The 20,351-nt window shown below is 42.8% G+C and overlaps 1 protein-coding gene across 2 annotated transcripts in view; it reads left to right on the top strand.

The window, feature by feature from the left end:
* The window catches only part of LOC126210104 (uncharacterized), a 292,284-nt gene that overhangs the window by 260,978 nt on the left and 10,955 nt on the right, over positions 1-20,351 (top strand). For both annotated transcript variants that reach the window (XM_049939239.1, XM_049939240.1), the window contains exon 4: positions 2,297-2,449. In XM_049939239.1, coding sequence (XP_049795196.1) covers positions 2,297-2,449 — 153 coding nt within the window. The remainder of the gene's footprint in view (positions 1-2,296; positions 2,450-20,351) is intronic.

A 20,351-nucleotide genomic window follows, 5' to 3' on the forward strand; every position in this document is an offset into this window, starting at 1 on the left:
CTGTCAGTGTGATCATGTGATGTATCTGACCCCAGGAATGTGTCAATAAAGTTTCCCCTTCCTAGGACAATGAATTCACGTTGTTCTTATTTCAATTTCCAGGAGTGTATATTGAGGATTCTGAATCCTCTCTTCTGTCATTCCCATTCATTTTTAAATGTTTGTAGTTGTAGATTTCTAGGCTATCTCTTTCTGTACAAACAACGCCACTGGAACTGTGAGCATCGTACACACCACGAACAAACAGCGAGAGTTCGACAGCGCTGACACTACGATTCTGCCGAACTGAAGGGGAGATGAGCCGGCAGAAAAGTGCCACAGCGTAATTCAAATTGAAATGGCTCTGAGCACTATGGGACTTAACAGCTGAGGTCATCAGTCCCCTAGACGTGGAACTACTTAAACCTCACTAACCTAAGGACACCACACACACCCATGCCCGAGGCAGCAGAGCGGTTCCGGACTGAAGCGCCTATAACCGCTCGGTCACAGCGGCCGGCACACAGCGCAATACTAAACGAAATGTCGCGAAGTACCGGCTGTTCCTGAGAGGGACCGACCAACGCAGGGACAGGCCCGCGCAGTCACCCCGCATGATGTTCGGTACGCCGTGGCTGGCTCTGATTCAGAGAATCGAAGAAACTTAGTGCCGAATGGTATGCTTCAGTGTGTTCAGGAGAAGTCTCTGATAAGCCGCAAAGGACAACCGAAAACGGCGCATTATTCTTCATCATTGCAATGCCACTTGTAACACAGTATGCCAAACAATTGACTATTTGTCGGAGGAAAACAGACCAAAATGTCTCATTGCCGACAATCACCTGGTAGACAACACTCTTTGAATATTTATGTATAGTTTCAGGTAAAATACTTTGTGTACTTCTTCCCAATTTTAGTTTTTTTGGCATGCTACGTTCTCGATCTCGTCAAATCCTTATATATAAAATTCTCGTGTCACAATACCAGTTGTCATCATCCTCCGAAACGGCTCGATCGATTCTGATGCAACTTTACATCTACATTCGGTAGGTCTGAGAATCGGCCGTAATAGTTTACATACCTCTAAGTGATAAGGGTGGTCCAGCCCAAAGTTTTTTTCTTATTTTTTGGGCAGAACTTTTTATTTCTGCTTTTTTATGATGCGGAGTTACACAATACACGCAACCCTAAATTTTCACCCTTCTACCACCAACCCCTATTTTAAATAGCGATTTTAGTAGTTTATCAACTTTCAACCCCGGTCGATAACTGATCAATTATAACTTGATCAGTTATCCACGCCGGGTGTCTACCGATGATAGTCTTTCACTATTCGATAGATAGGTAATCGAAGAAAACGTACCAAAAGCAGTGACTCGAATATCCCTATTTGATTCGACGTAACTGGACCGAGAAGTTTAACTAGGTAGAACGCGTCAGTCCCCAAACCGACATTTAGGCTTAGTGCACACGCATCGATTTTTATCGTACGGAAATATAGCGTACGATCAAATTCTTTTAATGGAACAAAGAATTTCCTATGCTCTCCTTTGTTCCTCTGAAGGAAATTAAACGTACAATATTTTTACGTACGATAAAAATCGATGCGTGTGCGCTTGGACTTATTCTTAATGCTGGCGAACACGTTTCGACACTAAATTGCCGCTATGTTTGTATGCTCATGGACGTGCCGTGTATCGGCTGCAAGTGTTAAATCCGCGCGATCTACGGTAGAAACCCTAGAACTAATAGGGGCCGATACTGCCGGACTTCCCCCTAAGCGTTTTCTGACTCTCTACACAGTTTTCGGCCTTTATTGTTGTTTGTTCAAATAGCTCTGAGCGCTATGGGACTTAACATCTGAGGTCATCAGTCCCCTAGAACTTAGAACTACATAAACCTAACTAACCTAAGGACATGACACACATCCATGCCCGAGGTAGGATTCGAACCTACGACCGTAGCGGTCTCGCGGTTCCAAACTGTAGCGCCTAGAACCGCTCGGCCACTCCGGCCGGCTGTTGTTTGTGTCACGAGCTCCCGCCAACAACGGCTATTGTGTTACACGTATAAATTGTGTTACACGAATACATTATTGTTATATACTAGAGATAATTTATATGGCAAAACAAAGCTTGCCGGGTCAGCTATAACATATAAAGATTTTCAGAGGCGGAACGAAGTTCGCCGGCTATAGCTAGTTAGTCATAAAATTGCAATTTTATAATTTGAATAAATTTCTGCTGATGTGAACGCCATTCAGTCTTCTACTAGCAATGGAGAAAATTACTTTTTAGCACAGACACGCTTTCCGCAGAGGCCGATGACCTTCCGGAGGATCCCCTGGTGCCGAATGTGGTCCGCCTGTTGACCACGGTCCATCGCCAGCTGGACCTGTTCTCCGCCTTCGGAGTGGACGAGATCTTCGAACTGGGGCTGGCGTCCGTGGAGCCCACACACGTCGGAAGAGGTGCGTGCTAATTAGGGACGTACGATAACCAAAAATCATAGATGGTAGTTTAGAATTCATCGTCCATGTCAAAGCTTCGATGGCCGGTAAAAATCGACGCCAAAAAATCTACATTTTTTACATCGATTTTTAATGAATTTATAGAATGGTGTAAAAAACAACACACAAATATATCTAACCCTATAATTATTAATCAATAAATACAGCAATAATTCTTCTTCTTCACTTCACAGAAGTCAGCTCTTCCGCAGTTTTCCTGTAACCCTCTTTCCTACAGGGCTACAGTCTATTACATGTCTATTTTTTCTGCCACCATTCTTCCAGTATGCTTCTTCCATTTTGTATCCAGTATTTTATTCTTCCATTCATGCACAATATACTTGATTCCATCCTTCTTTCAGAATTTTTAATTGTCTCTCAGAGCATATCCTTTTTCTTATAAAAGACTTTCATTTCAACTGACTGTATCCTTCTTTAGTCTTTCTTGGTTATTGTCCACGTCTTACTTGTGTATGTGAGCATGTTGTTGTTGTTGTTGTGGTCTTCAGTCCTGAGACTGGTTTGATGCAGCTCTCCATGCTACTCTATCCTGTGCAAGCTTCTTCATCTCCCAGTACCTACTGCAACCAACATCCTTCTGAATCTGCTTAGTGTATTCATCTCTTGGTCTCCCTCTACGATTTTTACCCTCCACGCTGCCCTCCAATGCTAAATTTGTGATCCCTTGATGCCTCAAAACATGTCCTACCAACCGATCCCTTCTTCTAGTCAAGTTGTGCCACAAACTTCTCTTCTCCCCAATCCTATTCAATACCGCCTCATTAGTTACGTGATCTACCCATCTTATCTTCAGCATTCTTCTGTAGCACCACATTTCGAAAGCTTCTATTCTCTTCTTGTCCAAACTAGTTATCGTCCATGTTTCACTTCCATACATGGCTACACTCCATACAAATACTTTCAGAAATGACTTCCTGACACTTAAATCTATACTCGATGTTAACAAATTTCTCTTCTTGAGAAACGCTTTCCTTTCCATTGCCAGTCTACATTTTATATCCTCTCTACTTCGACCATCATTAGTCATTTTACTCCCTAAATAGCAAAACTCCTTTACTACTTTAAGTGTCTCATTTCCTAGTTTAATCCCCTCAGCATCACCCGATTTAATTTGACTACATTCCATTATCCTCGTTTTGCTTTTGTTGATGTTCATCTTATATCCCCCTTTCAAGAGCATAGGTGTTCCTATTACTTTGTATCTTTCCTGATACATAGTACCACATACAATTTGAAACTTGCTGAAATTACCGGACATTTAATTGTCATATTCGTAACTTATATCCCATCCTAATAGTTGAAAGTGAAATATCTATTAAACTGATCTTCCATTTAGCATTACTTTAGAGCATGGTGGGTATTTTCGTTTAAAAGCCGTAACTTTGGTTCTTTTTTTTTTTTTTATTTGCGAATTGACCACATAGGATCACGCTACAGTTTCATTTCTTCTTTGTCTGAAGTCTTCTCTTTCTCCAGTACCCCTTTATATAGTCGCTGTGCTGTTGCTTCTGTTCATCCGTCCAGGCTCTTCCAGTCTTCTCAGTTCTTTAGACTTGAAATCCTTCCAAATTTTGAACCATGGTCCGAAATGTAACATTTGAACTTCCTGGATGTTGAACCTTTCCAGTTCTTTACGAGCTTCCTTAATCCATGTCGTTGTTGTCTTCTTTTTCTGCAGCTATTCAAATATACTTTTGGTTTGTCTGTTTTTGTCCATTCCGTCGTAGAAATGATAATCTCCTGTTTTTCACGGTCTCCGAGATTTTCTCCACCTTGTTGTAGATTTCATTGTTGCTCCGAACTTTGCAGCCTGTTTCAACTTGGGTTGGACCCATGATTTTCCGTAATACTTTTCTTCCCAACTCGTAATCCATTGAGAGGCATTCGCTGTCGTACAGGCAGTCTGTTTCTACCACAGCACTGAAGTGCTTTATTTTGGCATTGCAAGAGATTTTTGTTGTAAATGTTTTTAGTTAAACCGTGAGCTCTGAGATCTGGTCCCCCACAGCAGCTTTCTCCAGTCCGTTACCTTGTATGGATTCAATGAGGTTTCGTGCATTTTTTTACCTTCTCAATTTTTCCATTTTCTGTTTGAAGGAATTGTGGTCCATGTTTGTCACTTGTCATGAATTTTGTCTTCTCTTTCGAGAACCTAACTCGTGTCTTGCCAGCGATCCTTTCTAGTAGGTTTATCTGTATGGCCGCTTCTTCTAACTTCTCTGAAACTACTGCGAAATCATCAGCGAAAGCCAAGCAGTTGATTTTGATTCTTCCCGATTATCTTTCTAGACATACTGGGTTAATCCCTTGATTTTCAAGCTCAGAATTCCAAATTCTCAGTCTTCTCCAGCACACAGTTAAATACTGTTGGTGACACTCCATCGCCCTGTCGCACGCCTGTCTTGGTTTCATATAGTTGGGACAATTCTCCCATAAACTTCACTCTGGAAGTAGCGCCTGTTGAAGTTTCTCTGATAATGTTTGCGATCTTATTTTTTAACCCAAATTCTCTGATGATCCTATCTAGGGTCTCTCTACCCACCGAGTCAAAGGCTTTTTTGAAGTCAATGAAAGAAACCACTAAACTTTTGCCATTCAGCATTCTATGTCGGTTTATTGATTTTAAATTAAAAATTTGTTCGGCACAGGGTCGACCTTCGTGAAACCCACCGTGGTATTCTCCAAGTTATTTATCTAGGATTCATTCGGTTCTATTTACCAGTATCTTTGAGACGATTTTGTAGGTGACTGGGAGTAGTCACCCGCCTCTATAGTAATTTACTCTTTGTTTGTCACCTTTATTACGTAGTGGGTGGATCAGTGCCGTTTTCCATTCATCCGGCAGTTTTTCTGCCTCCCATATTTGCTGGAAGATTCGGTGTAGGTCGTCTAGGATTTCAAGTTCTGCCCAATTCAGCATTTCTGCTGATGTTGAGTCTTCTCTGCTGGCCTGTTGTTTTTGAAACGTTTTAGGGCTCCCTTTGTTTTTTCTTTTCTTGGTGGCATATCATCTTCTAGGTTCTCAGGAGGAGCCAGTTTTGTGTCTGGAGATGGGCAGTTGAGCAGCTTCTCGAAGTATGTGGCTAGTATGTTGCAATTACCTTGATTGTTCAAAATTCACTTTTACCTTGTTAATTTTTGAAGCTTACGCTTGGTAACTGGTATTCCTTGAGCTTGTCTTTGAAAGTTTGAAAGAAGTCTCTGCTATTATTTTTTGTGAGCTGTTCTGGAGATTTTATAATTTGGCATTTTCAAATAATCGTTTGACTCTGCGGAATAATCATGATGTTTCTTTTCTTTGTTTTCTGAATTGTTCCCAGTGTTCCGTATTTCCTGAACTTTTCCATCTTTTCCATGTGTCGGCTCTCTTATAGAGTGCTTTCCCACATTCTTCATTCCGCCAGATTGTCCGTTCTGTCTTTACCAGACTGGGTGTTATGTTGGCGGCTTCATTGGTCCCTGTAAGGAGGTGTTGCCAGATCTCTGTTCTAGAGGAGCGGATTTCTTCTCTGAAGTCATTTATAATGTCCTGGTTGATGTTCATTCCGTCGGTGTTATATTTGGTCACTTTTGGTGGATCTCTCTTTCGTTTTGGTGGGAGAAAACGGATTTCAGCTTTGGAGAGATAGTGATCGAAGTCTAATTTACCATCTCTGATTACTTTAACATTCATCACTTCTCTAGTGTTTGTCCTGGTTGTAGCTACATGGTCTAATTGGCATTCTCCTAGGTTGGGTTTTGAAGATACCCATGTCTTTGATTTTCTTGGGAGTTTCCGAAAATGAGTTGACACAAGCTTCAACTGGAAAGTTTTGCAGAGTCCATTGAGCCTTTCTCCGTTCTGATTTGTTCTCCTGTGTGCAGGGTAGTCTCCTACTATGCCTCTATATTTTCTTTCCCGATCTGTGCGTTGAAGGCTTCCAGAAGGATTACTGTATGATTCACAAGTATCCTAGAGATTTTTGTTTCCAGTAGATCCCAGAAGTCGTCTACTTTCTGTGGGTTCTTCTTGTTGTCTTCGTTAATTGGAGCCTGGCCGTCTATGAGAGTATATTTTCTTGTTTTTGCTCATGATTGTCGGTATGGATAATCTTTCAAATTTTGATGGGAAGTTAACGACATTGTTCACTATGGTTTTGTTTACGTAAAAGGCAGTCCTAAGGACAGGGGTGTTAATCATTATCTTTATTGCTGGTTTTCCTTTGAATACGAGGTGCGGCTAGAAAAAAACCGGACTGATGCTGGAAAAAACATTTATTTACAATTTTTTTACAATTTCATGTTATCTCCTTCAATGTACTCTCCTCCTCGGTCTCTACACCGCTCCATACGAATTTTCCACTGTTCATAGGAATGCTGCAGATAATTTTCGGTAAGCCCATACATTACTTCCGTCGCTTTTTCTTTTACTGCTTCAACAGTCTCAAATCTAGTTCCTTTCAAAGCTGACTTGACTTTAGGGAAAAGAAAAAAGTCACAGGGGGCCAAATCAGGTGAGTAGGGTGGATGATCTAAGATGGGAATGTTGTGTTTTGCCAAAAACGTCTTCACTGACAACGCACTGTGAGCTGGGGCATTGTCTTGGTGAAGGATCCATGACTTTTTTTCTCCACAAATCGTTCCGTTTTGTCTGCCTAACACTTTCCTTGTCAACTCCTGTTAACTCAGACACTGCTCTGATTGTTAAACGGCGATCTTGTCGAACAAGTTTACCGATTTTTTCAATGTTTGCATCAGTTTTTGCTGACAATGGTCTGCCAGTGCGAGTGTCAGCACTGGTGTCTTCGCGGCCATCTTTAAATCGTTTAAACCACTCAAACACTTGTGTTCGCGATAAACAATCATCGTTGTACACTTGTTGTAACATTACAAACGTTTCACTTGCAGATTTTCCTTGTTTGAAACAAAATTTGATGTTAACACGCTGTTCTTTCTGTACACTCAACATTTTCCGACGCACAGACAAAACGTCAACTACTTAAAACAGACGCCACGGGCAGACTGAGTGCAGGAGGCAGATGAAACTCGAGCAGTAGGCGGAGCGAGAGTCACGTGACAGGCCACGCGACTTTCAGCCTTATTGCATTCGTTTTATTGTTTCACCAGTTCTAGTCCGGTTTTTTTCCAGCCACACCTCGTACTCAGTAGTATTGTGTGTCCGTGATGTGCTCATCTAGGAATCTAATCTCTTGTGCAGCCAAGATCTGAATTTCGTGGTCGTTCAGGAGCTTTTCCAATTCTTTCTGTTTTCCGACTCTGAGGAGTGAATTTATGTTCACGATCGCAGTGAAGTACTTCTTCCTGAATTTCAGTTTCGAAGGTCTTTCAAGACACTCTGACTCATCTTGTATACAGGTGGTGGGACTGCCCAGAATCCTAGGTTCCGAGAAATTCCGCATTGCAATGGTGGATTCCTTTTTCAACTTACCACCTGGGGTAGTGCTCTCATTTAGCGACACTTCGATTTTGCACACGAAATTGTTTTGTGTAGGCGGAGGAAATAAATTCCAAAGTAAGATCGGATTGTTCGTTCGAAATTACTGTTTTTCGTGGTTTACCCCACTAAGTTCTTCCGCTCTCTCAGTCGTTGGGAACTGAGATTCCTCTTGCGCCTTTGAGACCGTTGACCGGGTTTCACCCAGCAAGCCTAGGCAGGGTCTCTTACTGGGTGCTACCACCCGAAGCCAGACGGACCCAGGTTTTTTTACGAGGTTTTTACTCCTCCCCTCCTCCTTCCTCATCTCTTGAAAATTTGGCTCCAGACATGGGGATTTATTTTATGGTATTTTCATCTAAAAGAATTTGTCTATTAAGTCTAAGCGATGCAGAGCCAAATGTGAATCATCCACCGTCTTATGTAAAATTATTTGCTCATCGGCAAAGAGCACAGTATTTAAATGTGCCTTTCTAGGAACTAACTTTCTTTAAAGTCAGTACCGCCATTAGACTGTTGTTTATTTACAGTGTTACATTTACTGTTACAAAATCATGGTTTCGGATTCCAAGTGCCATTATCAAGTTTTTTAAGTGTTATAAATTGCTTGGGATAGCATACCGTCGTATTAAAATAAGTATGCCATCCCAAGCAATTTATAACACTTAAAACAATTGATAATGGCACTTTGAAGCCGAAATCATGATTTTGTAACAGCAGTGTAACACTGTAAATAAACAACAGTCTAATGACGGTACTGACTTTAAAATATTATACACTCCTGGAAATGGAAAAAAGAACACATTGACACCGGTGTGTCAGACCCACCATACTTGCTCCGGACACTGCGAGAGGGCTGTGCAAGCAATGATCACACGCACGGCACAGCGGACACACCAGGAACCGCGGTGTTGGCCGTCGAATGGCGCTAGCTGCGCAGCATTTGTGCACCGCCGCCGTCAGTGTCAGCCAGTTTGCCGTGGCATACGGAGCTCCATCGCAGTCTTTAACACTGGTAGCATGCCGCGACAGCGTGGACGTGAACCGTATGTGCAGTTGACGGACTTTGAGCGAGGGCGTATAGTGGGCATGCGGGAGGCCGGGTGGACGTACCGCCGAATTGCTCAACACGTGGGGCGTGAGGTCTCCACAGTACATCGATGTTGTCGCCAGTGGTCGGCGGAAGGTGCACGTGCCCGTCGACCTGGGACCGGACCGCAGCGACGCACGGATGCACGCCAAGACCGTAGGATCCTACGCAGTGCCGTAGGGGACCGCACCGCCACTTCCCAGCAAATTAGGGACACTGTTGCTCCTGGGGTATCGGCGAGGACCATTCGCAACCGTCTCCATGAAGCTGGGCTACGGTCCCGCACACCGTTAGGCCGTCTTCCGCTCACGCCCCAACATCGTGCAGCCCGCCTCCAGTGGTGTCGCGACAGGCGTGAATGGAGGGACGAATGGAGACGTGTCGTCTTCAGCAATGAGAGTCGCTTCTGCCTTGGTGCCAATGATGGTCGTATGCGTGTTTGGCGCCGTGCAGGTGAGCGCCACAATCAGGACTGCATACGACCGAGGCACACAGGGCCAACACCCGGCATCATGGTGTGGGGAGCGATCTCCTACACTGGCCGTACACCACTGGTGATCGTCGAGGGGACAATGAATAGTGCACGGTACATCCAAACCGTCATCGAACCCATCGTTCTACCATTCCTAGACCGGCAAGGGAACTTGCTGTTCCAACAGGACAATGCACGTCCGCATGTATCCCGTGCCACCCAACGTGCTCTAGAAGGTGTAAGTCAACTACCCTGGCCAGCAAGATCTCCGGATCTGTCCCCCATTGAGCATGTTTGGGACTGGATGAAGCGTCGTCTCACGCGGTCTGCACGTCCAGCACGAACGCTGGTCCAACTGAGGCGCCAGGTGGAAATGGCATGGCAAGCCGTTCCACAGGACTACATCCAGCATCTCTACGATCGTCTCCATGGGAGAATAGCAGCCTGCATTGCTGCGAAAGGTGGATATACACTGCACTAGTGCCGACATTGTGCATGCTCTGTTGCCTGTGTCTATATGCCTGTGGTTCTGTCAGTGTGATCATGTGATGTATCTGACCCCAGGAATGTGTCAATAAAGTTTCCCCTTCCTGGGACAATGAATTCACGGTGTTCTTATTTCAATTTCCAGGAGTGTATTATGACTGTGGCCCCACATGAATTAAATTTATTTCTGGGTTAACTTCTTGCTTCCATTGTCTAACAATGTTGTCACTAAGTCGGTGAGGGACTTCACCTTTGTCGTCCTCTTCTGTTGATTGCTATTAGTCTCTCTTTTCCTGTAGCAATTACATTTTCGTTATTTAAACTGTTTCAGTAAATTATAAGCCAACAATAATTAGCATTACATATGCCATATTTTTGTGCATATGGACTGTAAGAATAACACGAATGAGAGAAGTTTCTCTTTCAGTCAGTTGTGTTGATGACAGAATTTTGAGGACATTATTTCAGAAGTTGATGATATGGATATACAGCTTAATAATTCAGTGTAATCTTCTGTGATTTTGGATAAGTATTACCAATGATGTCACTCCATGCTTACAACGGATTTTATTTAAGATGTAGAAGGCGATTTTTCAGACGATAACTCAACTGTAACAAGCACCTCGAAAACGGCGATTTATGTCTGGCTTTTAGTTACATTGTACTGTCGACTATCTCGTTTCGATTGAATACTGGGGCCAAGTGAATCTAGTGACCATTTTGATGTACATGTCAGCGCCAAAAAGTTCGTTTGTCGTAAAAGCTGTCTGCTGTATAATTTAGTATCCAAACTTTACATCGGGTTATACGAGTCCTCTTTTTTTACGAAAAGATCGAAGTATAATAGCAAAATGTAGCAGCAACCAATGGTAATAGGTTTCATTGGAGACCAAAGCAGAATACATAATGGAACTTCTTGAGAAATGTTGTTTGGTAAATTCTATTCGCTGATGAGGACTGAAAGAGTAGGAACACTACCGTCCAAGCGTTTCAGAACATTTACATTTATTTGATCGAGAAAATTTGTGCTTGCAGATACATCAAACAATATCTAGAACGCAGTAAATAGCTTCTTTCTGCTTCATGCTTTGTATCTTGTTATCTTACAAGTCTCAAATAACAATGAAAACTATTTTTCTCCTGAAACAATTCTTTCTCACTGTTGAAATAATTTTCATTAAAATATGTTTATCTGTTTACTTCATCATACATGCGAAGTGTAGGCTTTTTCTCTGTGAAACGTAAATACGTTTTTGCTTCCAGACATTTCGCCTCTGTTGTAGCAGAACAGTAGCAGGAAAAAATACCAGGACCTTATGTAACTTTCTAATGCGTCACTAAAACAAAGTAAATTACACAATAAAGATTATATTGCAGGCAAATTAGGAAAAATGTGGGAAAAAATTATGTTTTGAAACTTTGAGAAAACACTCTCGGGGGATGTAGAAGTAAGAAACAAAAAAGTTCCTTCCCTTATCGTGGGAGATTCTCCCTCCCCCACCCCTTAATATAATTTATTTCCCTTTCTTCAAACTATGAAAAAAGGCACATTTAATGAAGTTATCTGTATGACAGAAAATATTTCAGGAGAAATTCTACTCAGAGAAGGTCAGATGCATGTTTAAGCAAGGTAATTGGTTTATAAGTGCTAAAATTTGAAGGTAAAAAAAGTGATATTTCCTTTACAACAGACACTTATTTATACAGAACAATTTTGCTTCATATTCTTTTACTTTAAATTTATGCAATTACAATTATTGGAATGAAAATCATTTCTCATGAGAATTAAGAATTACTGTAAAACTAACCAATAATTACTTTCGTTGTGATATATTTACAATGTGTACAGCATGTAGACAACGAAAATACCACGATATCTATCAAACAAATAAATTCTAGTAAATATCTTTTTTTGCATAAAACCGTCATGCAAATCTTCTGTTAAATCACTGCGAGGCACATTACTGTAGCTTTGTCCACGACAGTTTTTGCACATTGTTGTGCTGTGTAGGTTAGCCTTCACACGTCCTCATTTTCTTCCACAGCCTTGAGTGCAGCCGCATGAAATCAGTAGCAGTGCTTTCTCTGGGGCAGGTGGTCGTTTCATATGAATCGTGCAGAGGATTGAGTTTGATTCCCAGTTTCTGGGATCCAAGTTGTTCCCCAGCCACAGCTGGACTTGTAGGTAAACTCGGTAAGAGTGGAGGTGTCATGAATGAGAAATGGGTGACGGGCGAGAGCGTATGACAGCATTGTTTGCTTGACCCACAAGTACATTAAAACATTTAAATCGAATGGCATTTAAGTTGTCATCAGGACTCTCTACTGTTTTTGTGCAGAGAGAGTATAAATTTCGCTCCTGCTTTTGCAATGGTATCAGGAGAGGAAGGAGGACCGTTGAATATCTGTGACTTATAATGAAGTTGAGGATTACCGGTTGAATAGTTGGAAAGCTTGTAGCTTTCCTTTCCCATACAAGGCTGAAGTGCTGTCGCAACCAGTTACTGTATCAAGAAACAGTACTGGATTCTTGCGTTCATGAATGAGTGAGGAGTTGCGTATATCTTTAGAGCTGTAACACCTTGTCCTGATGCTACCTATACCTCCCTTCACCAGGATTACGTCTGTGTCGTCTGGAGCAAGTGCGATAGGTAGCACAAGAAGATCTACGGCTTGACCCACTGTAATCACTTGCTGGTAAAATTTTGAGACATCTATTGCTTTTGCAATAATTTCAACATCTGGATCGTCATCGGCAATCTTAGTGTTTTGCAAAAGCTGTGTAATAAAATTTTCTTATTGCTGAGGTTGATACGAAAGGCGGACTGTGATTCAACACATAATGTCTCGTCATGAAAGAAAATTTCTCGTGAGGTCCGCTACATCGTTCGCCTTTGGCGTTCAATGGTTTTTATGTTCAGAGAACATTCTGAATATCTGTCAAGTACAACAGTAATATCATCTTTATAACGTCACTGAATATAGGCTATTAAGGTTTTATAAACGTCACCAAAAATTCCATTCTCGGACCACACAATATGGTGGATAAGAAACCCTCCATCTGTAACAAAAAACTTCGATTCATTACTGTCAAAATTCCTTTCAGGTACTTGATTGAAAAGACTGTACAGCGACGACTTTTTTATTTTCCTCATCAATCCACTGCTGTCAGAGATATTAGTACACTCGATAATTCGTACGTGAAGCAATCCTTTAATTTCTCAGGTGAATGAAACGCTCACAGTATTCTCAGAAATAGCTCCATTGTATCTACTTCAGTTATATATTTTCAAGCCTAACAGTTGACATGCACATTGTCCTGACCCTGCTTCAGAGAACCAAATTTTGGCGAGACAGTAATTGTTGTTCAAAGAGCTTCATCACCAACAGACACAGCTTTGCAACAGTTTACTTTCTGAGAAGCTACTAAACCAGATCCCAATTAACACAATTACTCCTTATAAACTAAAGGAATGTGCTGTTGCAACTATAGCTAAAGTGTTCTGCGAATTTTCTTGAAAACCGGCTTCAAAGTTGGTATCTTGAGGGCGGCCTCTTTTTCGAACAGAGGAAGGGCTCGACACTAATTTGGAGTAGCAATCTTCACGATAATGGGCTTCTGCAGTTACTAAAAACAAAACACTGTTGATGTGTTCGGCAACCCTTCTACCGAAATCATAAGTGCGTTTCTCTGCTTTCTCAAGCAGCGTATGTTTCACAGTTTAAGAGTGAACTAACACTCCACGGCTTTTGTGGAGTCGTTTCTTTGTTTCCGCCTCTGTAACACTTTCCAGAACATATGAAACCGTATTTTTTGAAGTAGAATGGATAAGAGGAAGAGCATCTCTCACACTTTTATCACCTTCTTGTGCAACGTTCTGATTAAGTAGTTTCCTGATATTACATTCCTTAATATATTCAAGTCGACATACCTTATGCACTCCACTCAGTCCTGCGTTCTGTAGAAGATTATGAGCCCCATCTTTCCGTTCCTTTCTGACGCGTTTCAGAGTTTCTAAGCCCTTCGTCACTACTGATGGCTCTTCCGAAACAGATTTACCACAAATATAACAGGTATTAGGGTCCAGCATTATTGTTTTCTCAGTCCAGACAAAACAAATGAGACTAAGAAGAAGCGCTTCATAACACCACAAACTGATAAATACTATCACAAAAACAGAACTCTCTGGCACGACGTTAACTCAACTGAACTGCACACTGGGTAGGAAGAAACGGTAGCGACAATAGCGGTAGGGGAGCGCTGAGTGAATGGGAAGGGGAACTTGACCTTTCCATTGTTGACTCGTACTGGAGTACGAGTCAACAATGGAAACGTCAACAATACTGACCGCAAAAGAAGTATCGTAAGTAGAATATATAGGCTACGAAATATTTCCATACAATTAATTACGCTTTTCATTTAAATACTTTGCTAAGTAACAAAAACTTGAGACTATTACGTTAAAAAAATTGTGTTCCAATTCTTATATATCAAATACCATTCGTATAAATGAAAAGATGCACAAGATCTTTTCCGTGTACAATTTTGCGAGGAATATATTTATTAATAAGAGCTCTGTTCGAAAAATTACCGATTTGCGTATACATTTTAAAATATGGTACAAACTGACTTTTGGAGTTGATAAAAGGGGGACGCGCCCTCTCTGCGAAGGGGTACTTTCCTGTTTCTTATTACTGAGTGTTTTCCTGAAGTTCCAAGACTTTACATTTTTTCCCCCATTTGCTGATTTTCTTACGAATTTTTCTGCGGAACTAAGAAGACACGAAAGCACAAAATCCGTCTCTATAATGGAAGTGAGCTCGGCCAGAATATACGCTACTGGCCATTAAAATTGCTACACCAAGAAGAAATGCAGATGATAAACAGGTATTCATTTGACAAACATATTATATATATAGAACTGACATGTGATAACATTTTCGCGCAATTTGGGTGCATAGATCCTGAGAAATCAGTACCCAGAACAACCATCTCTGGCCGTAATAACGGCCTTGATAGGCCTGGGCATTGAGTCAAACAGAGCTTGGATGGCGTGTACAGGTACAGCTGCCCATGCAGCTTCAGTACGATACCACAGTTCATCAACAGTAGTGACTGGCGTATTGTGACGAGCCAGTTGCACGCCTACCATTGACTGGACGTTTTCAATTGGTGATAGATCTGGAGAATGTGCTGGCCAGGGCAGCAGTCGAACATTTTCTGTATCCAGAAAGGCCAGTACAGGACCTGCAACATGCGGTCGTGCATTATCCTGCTGAAATGTAGGGTTTCGCAGGGATCGAATGAAGGGTAGAGCCACGGGTAGTAACACATCTGAAATGCAACGTCCACTGTTCAAAGTGCCGTCAATGCGAACAAGAGGTGACAGAGACGTGTAACCAGTGGTACTCCATACCATCACGCAGGGTGATACGCCAGTATGGCGATGCGAATACACGCTTCCAATGTGCGTTCACCGCGATGTCGCCAAATACGGATGCGACCATCATGATGCTGTAAACAGAACCTGGACTCATCCGAAAAAAATGTCGTTTTGCCATTCGTGCACTCAGGTTCGTCGTTGAGTACACCATCGTGGGCGCTCCTGTCTGTGATGCAGCGTCAAGGATAACCGCAGTCAAGGTCTCCGAGCTGATAGTCCATGCTGCTGCAAACGTCGTCAACTGTTCGTGCAGATGGTTGTTGTCTTGCAAACGTCCCCATCTGTGGACTCAGGGACCGAGACGTGGCTGCACGATCCGTTACAGCCATGCGGATAAGATGCCTGTCATCTCGACTGCTAGTGATACGAGGCCGTTGGGATCCAGCACGGCATTCCGTATTACCCTCCTGAACCCACCGATTCCACATTCTGCTAACAGTCATTGGATCTCGACCAACGCGAGCAGCAATGTCGCGATACGATAAAGCGCAATCGCGATAGGCTACAATCCGACCTTTATCAAAGTCGGAAACGTGACGGTACGTATTTCTCCTCCTTACACGAGGCATCACAACAACGTTTCACCAGGCAACGCCGGCCAACTGCTGTTTGTGTATGAGAAATCGGTTGGAAACTTTCCTCACGTCAGCACGTTGTAAGTGTCGCCACCGGCGCCAACCTTGTGTGAATGCTCTCAAAAGCTAATCATTTGCATATCACAGCATCTTCTTCCTGTCGGTTAAATTTCGCGTCTGTAGCACGTCATCTACGTGGTGTAGCAATTTTAATGGCCAGTAGTGTATTAACTTGCGATGTTAGCAGGCGCCGCCGTAGACCCTTGTTTCTGCGCATGCGCAGCTGCAGCATACTCAAAAATTTAGAACGCCTTTCTCTGCCTCGTGATGACTGGGTGTTGTGTGATGTCCTTAGGTTACTTAGGTTTAAGTAGTTCTATGTTCTAGAGGACTGATGACCACAGATGTTAAGTCCCATAGTGCTCAGAGCCATTTGAACCATTTTTAGAACGCCACACGCAGCACGATCTATAGATCATTGACGACATACGGGGAGGGTGGAGGGGGAGCAGGCCTGGGGGGGGGAGGGAGAAGGAGATTAGTGTTTAATGTACCGTCGACCGTCGACAATGGGATCATTAGAGACGGAGAACAAGCTCGAATTAAGGGGGGACGGATAACGAAAGCAGCCGCGCCCTTTGGAAGGAATCATTCCGGCATTTGCCTTAAGCGAATCACGGAAACCAAGGTAAACGTACGTAGATCAGGATGGCCAGACGTGGGTTTGAACCGTCGTCCTCGCGAATGCGAGTTTGGAGTGCTAACCACGGCAGTACCCCGTTCGGTGACGTCATAGACACACCCGGTTCGTGATATGTTCCTTATTTACATACAAACAAAAAGCCGTACGCTCTGCAAGTAGTTGACAGTGATCAGAAGATCAATTGATTGCGGCCGCGGAAGCCTGCGCAATTATGTTTTGTTTGAATCTTCAAGTATTACACATAAAACCTCCCCGAAGTCTACTTTCAACTGGAAAAATGCGTACTTCCCACCCTTTTTACTTGCAAACTGCCAACATTAAAGCACATAACCAAGTCTTTATTAACAACTACTTAGCAGAATATTTAGGGCTGTGGGATGGCTTTGACGAGGGGAGAATGAAATTTTCGTTATTCTCTCACAGCGTATTTCACATTTATTTATCATTTCTTTCATATCACATAGTGACTTCAGTGACAAGTTGCTGAAGTACTCAGCACGCACATTTTTCTAGGCTAGAACATAGCACCTCATCTCCGCTTACAGTTCTCCTGGTTATAAAGGTTGCTTCAGATGTGGTGGTCAATATCCAGGGATATGACAGGAAGAATCATTCTAAACCAAAACGTGAAGTAAACATGGTCTCTAAAACGCATACCTTAGGAGCTATGAGCAATACTTGATTTTCGATATTGTGAAACAAGTCTCTTCTAATGCAAGCTCTTTGCTTTCCGTATTTTGGGAAGTGGTGGTATGAACGAAAACAATAAAAAATTTCCAATAAACATGTGCCCTAAAATACATACCTTAAGAGTCGTGAGCACTTATTCATCTTCGCTACTTTGAAACACAACTCTTCTAATGAACAAGTGCTCATAACTTTTAAGGTATGCATTTTAGAGCACACGTTACTGGATATTTTTTACTTGTTTTGGTCCATACCACGAATTCCCAAAGTATGAAAACCAAAGATCTGATGTAAAGTTATTTGTTTCACAATATCGAAGATCTAGGACTGCCCACAACTCTTAAGGTTTACGTTTTAGAGCCCATGTTTACTTGCCTTTTTGTTTCTAATGATCATTCCTTTCGTATTCTTGAATATCGAACATCAATTCTGAAACACCCTGCATACACCAGTTTGCAGATATACTTGCAAGTGCATATGCGTTGCTACTTGCGTGTAGTCAAAGTTTCACTTCTATGGTGGATTGCATTTTAAAATTTCGGAGGGATACAAGTTGTCTTTGGTGTTCAAGCCTGAGGTTGGTCTACAGCAGTACACCATTCCCCTCTGTCTGCCTTCCTCTTCATTTCTATGTACGTAGTGCATCCAGCATCCCTCGTAATCGGCTGCATGTATCACGTCCTTGGTCGCTCCCAGCGGTTCCTTCCCTCAATGACTCATTCTGCTACTCCAATAAAATGGGGCACCTACAGCTGTCCATACAATGTTATTTATTATCTGGCAACCAGTTTCGATGCTTCAGTACACCATCTTTAATCCTTAACTGACGCTGAGAGGTCAACTCAAATCGTATGCATGATTCCATCAGTGGCCAACACCTATGAACTGGTTTTCGTAGACTATCTGTAACAATGATGTTGTTTCTCCAACCATCAACTACCTATTAGCAACCAGTCTGCGAAAACCAGTTCATACAGGGTGTTTCAAAAATGACCGGTATATTTGAAACGGCAATAAAAACTAAACGAGCAGCGATAGAAATACACCGTTTGTTGCAATATGCTTGGGACAACAGTACATTTTCAGGCAGACAAACTTTCCAAATTACAGTAGTTACAATTTTCAACAACAGATGGCCCTGTGGTCTGAGAAACTCTATAGTACGATATTTTCCACATATCCACCATGCGTAGCAATAATATGGCGTAGTCTCTGAATGAAATTACCCGAAACCTTTGACAACGTGTCTGGCGGAATGGCTTCACACGCAGATGAGATGTACTGCTTCAGCTGTTCAATTGTTTCTGGATTCTGGCGGTACACCTGGTCTTTCAAGTGTCCCCACAGAAAGAAGTCACAGGGGTTCATGTCTGGCGAATAGGGAGGCCAATCCACGCCGCCTCCTGTATGTTTCGGATAGCCCAAAGCAATCACACGATCATCGAAATATTCATTCAGGAAATTAAAGACGTCGGCCGTGCGATGTGGCCGGGCACCATCTTGCATAAACCACGAGGTGTTCGCAGTGTCGTCTAAGGCAATTTGTACCGCCACAAATTCACGAAGAATGTCCAGATAGCGTGATACAGTAATCGTTTCGGATCTGAAAAATGGGCCAATGATTCCTTTGGAAGAAATGGCGGCCCAGACCAGTACTTTTTGAGGATGCAGGGACGATGGGACTGCAACATGGGGCTTTTCGGTTCCCCATATGCGCCAGTTCTGTTTATTGACGAAGCCGTCCAGGTAAAAATAAGCTTCGTCAGTAAACCAAATGCTGCCCACATGCGTATCGCCGTCATCAATCCTGTGCACTATATCGTTAGCGAATGTCTCTCGTGCAGCAATGGTAGCGGCGCTGAGGGGTTGCCGCGTTTGAATTTTGTACGGATGGAGGTGTAAACTCTGGCGCATGAGACGATACGTGGACGTTGGCGTCATTTGGACCGCAGCTGCAACACGGCGAATGGAAACCCGAGGCCGCTGTTGGATCACCTGCTGCACTAGCTGCGCGTTGCCCTCTGTGGTTGCCGTACGCGGTCGCCCTACCTTTCCAGCACGTTCATCCGTCACGTTCCCAGTCCGTTGAAATTTTTCAAACAGATCCTTTATTGTATCGCTTTTCGGTCCTTTGGTTACATTAAACCTCCGTTGAAAACTTCGTCTTGTTGCAACAACACTGTGTTCTAGGCGGTGGAATTCCAACACCAGAAAAATCCTCTGTTCTAAGGAATAAACCATGTTGTCTACAGCACACGTGCACGTTGTGAACAGCAGACGCTTACAGCAGAAAGACGACGTACAGAATGGCGCACCCACAGACTGCGTTGTCTTCTATATCTTTCACATCACTTGCAGCGCCATCTGTTGTTGAAAATTGTAACTACTGTAATTTCGAAAGTTTGTCCGCCTGAAAATGTACTGTTGTCCCAAGCATATTGCAACAAACGGTGTATTTCTATCGCTGCTCGTTTAGGTTTTATTGCCGTTTCAAATATACCGGTAATTTTTGAAACACCCTGTAGATGCTGGCCACTGATGGAACCGCGCATACGATTTGAGTTAAACCCTCAGCGTCATTTAAGGCCTGAAGGTGGTGCACTGAAGCATTGAAACTGGTAGCCATGTAATATATAACATCCTAAGGACGGCTGTAAGTGATCCATTTTATGACATAAGTGAACGGCCGAAGTCCTTCAAACCTCCAGTCAGATATCTTGCGCACCATGGGTGAAGGGTATCAGACGGATGCCATATTCCTTGGCTTTCGGAAAACGTTTGACTCGGTGCCCCACTGCAGACTAAGGTACGAGCATATGGGATTGGTTCCCAAGTATGTGAGTGCCTCGAAGACTTATTAAGTAATAGAACCCAGTACGTTGTCCTCGATGGTGAGTGTTCATCGGAGGTGAGGGTATCATCTGGAGTGCCCCAGGGAAGTGTGGTAGGTC

This window comes from Schistocerca nitens, chromosome 10, assembly GCF_023898315.1.
Source record: "Schistocerca nitens isolate TAMUIC-IGC-003100 chromosome 10, iqSchNite1.1, whole genome shotgun sequence".
Lineage (NCBI taxonomy): Eukaryota > Metazoa > Arthropoda > Insecta > Orthoptera > Acrididae > Schistocerca > Schistocerca nitens.